This window comes from Mesitornis unicolor, unplaced genomic scaffold (genome assembly GCF_000695765.1).
Source record: "Mesitornis unicolor isolate BGI_N332 unplaced genomic scaffold, ASM69576v1 scaffold13342, whole genome shotgun sequence".
Lineage (NCBI taxonomy): Eukaryota > Metazoa > Chordata > Aves > Mesitornithiformes > Mesitornithidae > Mesitornis > Mesitornis unicolor.
In genome coordinates, this window is record NW_010167204.1 from 2,928 (window position 1) to 11,877 (window position 8,950).

At 48.1% G+C, this 8,950-nt stretch overlaps 1 protein-coding gene across 1 annotated transcript; it reads left to right on the forward strand.

Annotated features, from left to right (window-relative positions):
- Positions 1-1,845: 1,845 nt before the first annotated feature.
- On the forward strand, positions 1,846-8,532 carry LOC104536087 (tubulin alpha-3 chain). The gene is made up of 4 exons (XM_010178616.1): positions 1,846-1,899; positions 4,665-4,908; positions 6,218-6,366; positions 7,095-8,532. The coding sequence occupies exons 1-4, from the start codon at positions 1,897-1,899 to the stop codon at positions 8,076-8,078; spliced, it is 1,380 nt and encodes a 459-aa protein (XP_010176918.1). The 5' UTR covers positions 1,846-1,896; the 3' UTR covers positions 8,079-8,532.
- The last annotated feature ends 418 nt before the right edge of the window (positions 8,533-8,950 follow it).

Genomic DNA, 8,950 nt, shown 5'->3' on the forward strand with positions numbered 1-8,950 from the left:
GGTCTGGCTATAAAAAGGCTGGGAGGTGCCGCAAGGGGTCCTCTTTGGGGGGTGATGGTCTCTGTCCTTCTCACTGATGCCATTCTAAATATGTCTTGGAGCTGAGATCGCAGGCAGGTTGTCACCTGATTACAGCAATTCTCTTTTGCTTTCAATTTCCCAAGAAAGAGAGAAATCAGACCCCAACATTTTTGACTTGGGGTTTACCAAAAGCACGTCATTTAGTGAATAAATGCCTTCTGTGAGGTTTGGAGGCCATGATGATGGCACTAGCATTTGCATGTTGCTCTATCTAAACCAAAGAACCCTGCCTGACCCAATTGTGGCTGAATTCCACCACTTCCAAAACAGGCATAGCTGTGTGCCCAACCTGCTTGGCTTGAATTCCCTACATCCATGGCATAGCCCCAAGCAGGAACAGGGTAATGCTCCCATCTGCCCTCAGAGGCAGAGCTTGGGCTGAAAATGCTGGTGGAGGAGACCTTTTCCATAGACCTTCTCTTGCAGGTCATGTCTTTGTCCATCAAGGCTGCAGCCGTGTCCCCGTGGCTTGGCATGCTGACAGTACAAAGGGAAATAAAGCTTCTCTAAAGAAATTTACCCTTTGGCTGGGGACGTTCTTATGATCACGTTGACGCATACAACTTCTTGGTGTAAGGGTTTATTTTTTCTCCTAAAAACACCTTGATTGAGGTCGACTTAGCACAGGTTGCTTGAGGAGTTGCACAGCTGAGTTTCAAATACATTCAAGGATGAAAATTCCCCCATCTGCACCTTTCTGCTCCAAAGTCTGACCACCTTCATGGTGAGTTGATGATGAACAAGCCCACTTACCCTGTCTGCCTACGCCCTGTACTCCAAATCTGACCAGCTTGGTGGTCTATACTGGACTTGGTCTGGTGTACCAATGTCTATCTTGTACTGGTCAACTCAAACTGGACCCAGTAAGCAGAGAGGTTCTCATAAATGCTGAGCAGAGGAAAAACTCCCTGTCCTTGACTTCCTGATTGCACTTGTGCTGATGTGTGGTTGTGTTCTCCACCCCAGTGCTGTCAATCCATTGCAGCTACAGCTGAACCAAAGATTTGGGAACCTTTTAATGAGAGACTGAAGAGGTAAATGAGGGCATTAGTAAACAAGTTACCACTAACCACTCTTGTCTATCTGCTGCTAGCAACCACATAGGCACTACTGAGACTTAAGGGAGGATCCGGAGCAGTCTTAAGGAGGCACTTACCCATTTCCAGGATGGGGCCAAAATTGGTGCAGAGTCCTCATGGCAGCTCTTGGTGGAGAGGCGAAATGCACCCTAAATGGCCAGAAAGTGAGGAAAACAGAAGGTCTGAGCCTACACCTGAGTGTCCCAGAGGTGCCAAAGTCAGCAGATTCCCATGAAAGTCATTGAATATATGGAACAAAGACCAAAAATTGCAGGATTATGTTCAAAAATAGACAAGATATGGCATATCAGTGACAGTGCTCTGAACAGTGATAAGGGGATAAGTTTTTCTGCTGGATAAAAAATAAATTATAAAATTGTAGATATGGGGGCACTCAAACTTCCTCAGAGTTCCCCTCCTTTTTTTTAGCCAAACCCAACTTTGACCAAACTTTTCCCTCATTTGAGGCTCTTTGGAAAAAAAATAGGAAAAGAAGCTCACATTGCACTGTACCTGAGGCTGTTTGATCACAAAAATCGCACCAGCTAAATGCTAATAGAGCATTTCATCCCTTGCTATTTCTAGGGATGCAAAGGAAAAGGAGCTCTGCTCCTTTAAGCTAGCAGAAAGCTTCTTTATATTCAGGTGGAGTCAAGCCTTCCTGGGCTATAAAGTTGCAGGGAGAGGCAGGGCAGCAGCTGTTTTACTTAGATCTTAGCAAGCTTCCAGTCTCACCATGGTAAGAGCATGCCTTATATTTGTATTAAGCCTAAACTTAAATTATAGATTGTGGGGTTGGTTTTTTTTTTTCCAAGTGCACTGAGCTAAGCAGCTTGCTTTGCTCTTTTTTTCCCCTTCTCCTTTCTATTGGGGATGTTAATTCCAAACAGCTCTGTTTAATTGCTGATTACCTTATGGTTTATTGATTCAATGTTTGCTCCTTATAAGGGAAAAGCGAGGGACTTGGTTGGAGAGGAGTTATTTAAGTGGCCCCTTGCTGCTTTGCCACTTTGCAGCTCCTGAGGTGGGGTCTGTGGAGTTGTAAAGTTTCTGTCTCTTTAATGCAAGTTGGGTTTTGCTTTTGGGGGAAACCAGCGTATCTCGATATACAACTGTATGATAGATGAAAGCTTAAAGTTTGGCTCTGCTGGCCGTTTCCCCCGAGTTTAACACTTCAACTCTTGCACTGCCACTAATGCAACTTGCAGAGACTTTTAAGGGTTGGGTTTTTCTCTCCTTAGGAGTGAGCTGCCATGTTGCCTTTGTCTGCTACAAACCCTTGGGATTAGATATTAAATGAATAAAGTCCCCCTTTCCTTCTAGGTTTTTAATTGAATCCTTTGCTCTCAAGAGTTTGCAGTTGTGAAACTGAAGGGGATTGATCTGGTTACTAAAAAAACTGCAACCCTGAGCAGTGCTGGCTGATCCAGCTGAAACTTTTTGCAAAGAATAACACAACTGTCACCTTATTGCAAATGCAAAGGAGTCACTTGTTGGAAAATCTGATGGTGTCCCTTTGCATGTTGCAAATGGGAGAAAAACTTCAAAGTAACTCCTAGCGAGCCGGCTTTTGAACTTTTCCTTTTATCTGCTGACTTCTAGAGTCTGTCTTGGCTATCAAACAGTTAAACATTTACATGGTATTTCCAATGGGAAAATCAGCTGGACAACAATAGGCTGCCTATAGCCAGCGTCTGAAAAAATGCAGTTCATGGTGCAAATGTTGGAGATCTGGGATCTCAGAAAAACTTCAAGTTTGGGGTGGGGGGTGAAACCTGCAGAAAAAAGTTGTGTTTTCTTCTTTCCAGCAGGTCCTTCTTTTATTTGGGAGGGTTTTTTTGGGGGTTTTATTCCCATTCTCTATGCTCTGGGCTGAAAATACCAGCGCTCCCTTGAAGCAGGTGCTGGGACTGGGGAGCTGGGAGAGGACGGCAAGCGGAGCAGCTGTCCCAGCTCGCGCTGGGCGACGCGGCTGTGGCGCTGACCCTTGCAGACTGGGGCGAGGAGCTATTGCAACCATCTCGCCGAGAGGGATGGGCAAATGGCAGTCGGCATTTCCCACATAGTGCAAATATCAACTCGCAGAGGGAGGGCTTAAATACAGCTTCCACACCCTGAAGAAGTGGCAGTCTTGGCCCAGACCTGGATTAAGTTGTGTTTAGCCAGCTGTGGGTCCCTCTACGCTCATCCAGTTGGTGTTTAGCTTTATGGTGGAAGACCCAGGCATGTGGTGGCCATTGGAGCTTCTTGAGGGCTGAGAAACCTCTTGGCATGTCCATGCTTGGAGACTAAGAGGGGAGAAGTTGCATTGCATCCTTCTCCTGATGGCTACTACCATGAGTGGTTGGTGCCCAGGGCTGTCTAGCATTACTTGATGGTTGGACTTGATGGTCTTTTCCAACCTTAATGATTCTGTGATACTTAGAAGGTAGTGGCTTTCGAAGGACAGAGTCCCTCTGGTTATGCCTAGGGGTGTGCATGCACAGGGTGTCCTCTCAGCCCTGAGATAACTGGGCTCTTGGTGGCCTATATCATGCTCTGCCTAAGGTGGGCTACTTGGAGCACAGGAGCTGGGCTCATCTTTGGAGACCCCCAGCTCTGGGTAGGACTGAGGGTGGTGGTGTGAAGTGAGGCGGGACCTGAACGAAGCTATCAATGCTACAAATAATGGGATCGGCCAAGCTGTCTGCCATCCCCATATGGGATCACCAGCTCCTTTTCACGATGACCCCTTGGGAAGCAGCACTGCCCCATGCTATGCATGGCTGTAATTGGGAGTCTCTGCTTGGAAGCTGGGACATGAGCTTCCGTCATCGCTGCAGCAGTGCTTTGATCTTGGGGTGGTGGAAACAGCAGAGATGTCAATTACCCAGGGAAGCGCGCAACCATCAAAAGTCCTTAGAGAGTCTCTAGAAGACGCCAGTGGAGGTAGTTAGAGGCTCCTGGAGGGCGACCTGGTTAAATCAGGACTCCGAGCCTGTCCCCAGGTGTCACCCTGCCCTTGTTCTGGCCTCAGGCAGCTGCTGGTTTCCTCCAGCCTAATTTCCTGCTGTGACTTGGCTGTATGTTTCCCAGGCTTGGCTTCTCCTTGATGCAGAGGTTTTTATGGATCAAGGAGCCTGGCGCTGTTGTCCTTGCTGTCCCATTGCTCTGGGACCTGAGGGACTGACGGATGCTCCTCTCCATGTCAGGGCCAGTTGAGCACTGAGCAAGGAGCCAGATTGGCTCAGCTGCTTCCTGCCTCAGCACGAAGTCCATCACCTCCTTCCTTCCTCCTCCCCTGGGTTGGGAGGGCCCTTCCTAGGCTACGTGTGCAGCTCAGCTGTGTCCAGCTGCCCTGCAGATCATGGTTTGATCCTTGCTCCAACTTCCCGGCGGTGGGCGGAAGCTGCCTGTTTCCCTAATCATCTGCAGTAGCAAATGGCTCAAATGGGAACCGCGGGGGCTAGCGCTAAGTCACAGGATGTTTAAAAAATCACCTTAACCAGCCGTTTCCCCTTGCAGAGGGAGTGCATTTCCATCCATATTGGACAGGCTGGTGTGCAGATGGGCAACGCCTGCTGGGAGCTCTACTGCCTTGAGCATGGGATCCAGGCAGATGGGACCATTCCTGGCCCCAAGCAGGTGAAACCGATGGAGCCGAAGTCCGAACAAGTGGATTCTTCTTTCGAGACCTTCTTCTGCGAGACAGCATCTGGGAAACACGTACCCCGGGCAGTGTTCATAGACTTGGAGCCCACTGTCATTGGTAATAGTGGGGCAGTTGGGTGTTGTGGCATCTTTAACTGTGACCCTTGTTATTTGGAGCTTGTGTTGCTGCCCATATTTCCAAGCAGCTCCTGTTCCTTTGCTTTAGTCAAATGTCTCCAGCCATCAGGAGGCAGAGATTGCATTTCCAAATGAACCTGGGAGTGGTAAACCCATTGCTCTTCCTACACTGACTTGGCTTTAGTTGATTCCTCCTTTTCAGAGAACTGCTGCCTTGAGCAGGGCGCTCTGCAAGCGTAAAGTGACTTGGGTTTATTAATCTCAGTGGCTCTAAACTGAATTACACCACCCTGGGACCTGATGTGGCACATCTGGCTTTAACGTTACCTGCAAAGCATCTTTGGGCTGATGAGTGTTACACGTTTCATGGTTCTGTGGAAATTGGGTGTCTTGCTACTGCAAGATTTCTACTTCCCCTTCCAGCCCCAGCTCCTTTAGTGATCTCTGGGTGTTTAACTCAATTGTGGCCCTTGGATTTAGAGTACCTTCCTAGAAAAATTATCTATTTTTTTGCTCAAGGAACTGGTGGAAATGACTCCCAACCACCCGCATCCATCTACCTGCTTTTGCCTCCTAGGCTTCTCCTGGGTGTTTGCTCCTATCTTACCATCTCAGACGTGTGACTCATTATTTCATCTAATGGAAGGAATGTAGACTTTTGTTTGGGTTCCACGTAATTTTTAGGCACCTTATCAAGGCACTAAATTGAGAACGTAGCAAGGCAGCCAGTAGAATATGACGTGTATCCAATATTGAGACTGAGTAGGTTTAAATACCCACTGGAGGTGTCTCCAACCTCATTGATTGCATGGAGCCTAGGAAACTGCTCCTAATGCCTGTCTTCATCAGGTGTCTGGAGCTGGGTTGGATACATCTAGCAGTAATGTCAACGCTGGAGGCATTCTGTCTCCTCTTCAGTGCGCTGTAGAGCAGAGGATGGAGAGAGTGCTTCCAGCCTTCTAAAGATGCTTTGCAACAAGCAGAAACACAAACGGCATGTGGTAATATAATCCTACAGTGATATTGAAGACGTAGGCAGTGTCCTAAGTCTTTAAGCTAAATTCCATCAGGGTCTCAATGGGGCTGCTGAGTGAAGATGGAGGATGTATAGTAGGACTTTGACGAGTTATCCTGTACAGGATTATTCTTACCCCTTCCTTTATTCCTTGTCTAAACCGTGTCATATCACATGGGATCGTGGTAGATTTGCTATGTGTTTTACTCTGTCACATTAAAGTCCAGAACCTGTAACTGTGTGCTGCTCTCCATGACTGCTTCTCCTTGTGTAGATGAGATCAGGACTGGGACCTACCATGGGCTCTTCCACCCAGAGCAGCTCATCAGTGGCAAAGAAGACGCTGCCAACAACTACGCCCGTGGCCACTACACCATCGGAAAGGAGATTATAGACACTGTCCTCAGCAGAATTCGTAAAATGGTAAGAGGAAAAGACAGTTTTTCCCTTAAAATGACACACTATGGACAATGCAATCAAACTTTAGGTTTGGGATAAAAATCTTGGAAGAAAAACCCCTTTATGTGACCTCAAGGGCTGCTGTGATTAGGTTTGGGGATCAGTAAAGCAAGGGGCCATCTGAACCTGTATATTTGCCCTAAAAATACATCATTGCATATCACATGTATATGAAGTGACACAACACTAGACTTAAGAGGGAGAAGAGAAGGACTTTTGACCACAGGGAAGCCACACCCTGGTTGTGCAATTGGGGAGATTAATTCTAAATGGACAATTGATAGCCAGGCTGGAAAGAACAAACTCCACATCTGATAGGAGTGAAGTAGGATTACAACAGTGTACTTGGATGCCCCTCAATAAAATGATTTTGAGATGTCTTCTAAGGGTCTAAGAGCCATATGCTACCCCCTCTCAGGTGCTGAGGTGTGCACTGAGCTCATAATGGAGCAATTGGCCAAGAGTTTCCATCTGACAATGCAGATGGACCTGTGGTATCTCCATGGAAATGCTGCTATTGTTTAAGACATGGATAGTTAAGATGATCAGTAGTGCAATATATGGAGTGAATCCACTCTAGGGATTGGGTGCACTCTAGCCAGTAAGTGCTCTAAGCAGAAATTATTGAATTTATTTGAGGTAGTTACCCAGTCCTTAACAGAGGGAGGTAAATATATGTTATTCTGCTGCAGGCTGACCAGTGCAGTGGCCTCCAAGGGTTCCTGGTCTTCCACAGCTTTGGGGGAGGCACAGGCTCTGGCTTTACCTCCCTCCTCATGGAGCGGCTCTCCGTGGAGTACAGCAAGAAGTCCAAGCTGGAGTTCTCTGTGTACCCTGCCCCGCAGGTCTCTACAGCAGTGGTGGAGCCCTACAACTCCATCCTCACCACCCACACCACCCTGGAGCACTCAGACTGCTCCTTCATGGTGGACAACGAAGCCATCTATGACATCTGCAACCGCAACCTGGACATTGAGCGTCCCACCTACACCAACCTCAACAGGCTCATTGGGCAGATTGTCTCATCGGTCACCGCCTCTTTGAGATTCAATGGTGCATTGAATGTTGACCTGATTGAGTTTCAGACCAATCTGGTGCCTTACCCTCGGATACACTTCCCGCTCACCACCTATGCACCCATCATCTCGGCAGAGAAAGCCTATCATGAGCAGCTGTCGGTGCCAGAGATCACCAACGCTTGCTTTGAGTTCTCCAACCAGATGGTGAAATGTGACCCACGCCGGGGCAAGTACATGGCGTGCTGCCTGCTGTACCGTGGTGATGTGGTGCCCAAGGATGTGAACGCGGCCATTGCAGCCATTAAAACGCGCCGGTCGATCCAGTTTGTGGACTGGTGCCCCACTGGCTTCAAGGTGGGTATCAACTACCAGCCTCCCACGGTGGTGCCTGGGGGAGACCTGGCCAAGGTGCAGCGGGCTGTCTGCATGCTGAGCAACACCACGGCCATTGCGGAGGCGTGGGCCCGGCTGGACCACAAGTTTGACCTGATGTACGCCAAGAGAGCCTTTGTGCACTGGTACGTGGGAGAGGGTATGGAGGAGGGGGAGTTCTCAGAGGCTAGAGAGGACCTGGCTGCCCTGGAGAAGGATTATGAGGAGGTTGGAAGGGACTCGGCAGATGGAGAAGATGATGAAGTTGATGATGATGAGTATTAAGAAACTGCAATGTGTTCTTAACGAAATGAAGTCTAAGATGAAATACAAACCTTCAGTCATCAGCCTAAACTGGTCCTGAGTGCTTGGAGGTGCCAAAGGGTTATCCTGAACCTCAACACTACTGTTTGATGCGTTATACCTTTTCTGCTTGCATAGTCTACGTGCTCATAGCGCACTTCTGTAGCATGGGTGTCTTGAGCTTTATCACACTGCTATTTATCAATGAGTGAAGCTGAATAAGTGCCTGGCTTAATGTTGGAGATGCATCCTGCCTAGGCAGAAGATCCCAGTTCCTGGTCCAAGGGAATATTGCAAGCTGCCTGCTTTGGCTGAAATGGCAAACTCTTGCTCTGGCTTTTACTGTAAAAGCACCTTTTAATTAGAAATGTACTCGTACACTTCTATGCAACTGCCTTTTTGTATTTGAATAAAGACCCTTTTTTTTTTGTTGCTCAGAGTTCCTTGGATTTAATCAGGGGAGTTTTGTGTGGGGAGGTCCCAATTGCATGGATGTTGCCTTGGGGAGAACAGCAAATGCTGATAAGGGTGTGCTCTGGGTAGGCCACCTGTGAGGATCATTAACTGTAATTATTGCTGTGAGGGAAATGTCCTATGTGCTTCAGGGACTTGTCTGTCTAGAGCTTTGATGCTGATCTTCCCATTTCCAAGAGCAGCCCAGAGGAAGAGTGTCTGGGAGTGGGCAGGGAGTCCCCAGCATGACCAGTACCTTAATAGGGAATGGTGCCTGGGTAAAGAGCACCTTTCTGGTGGGGTTTTGCCTCCTCACCATCTCTGATGAAGGTGGTTTGTTGCCTGAGCAAGTCCTGGTTATGGGGCCGGTACTGCAGCTCTGGGCTGGGGTGTTGCTCAGG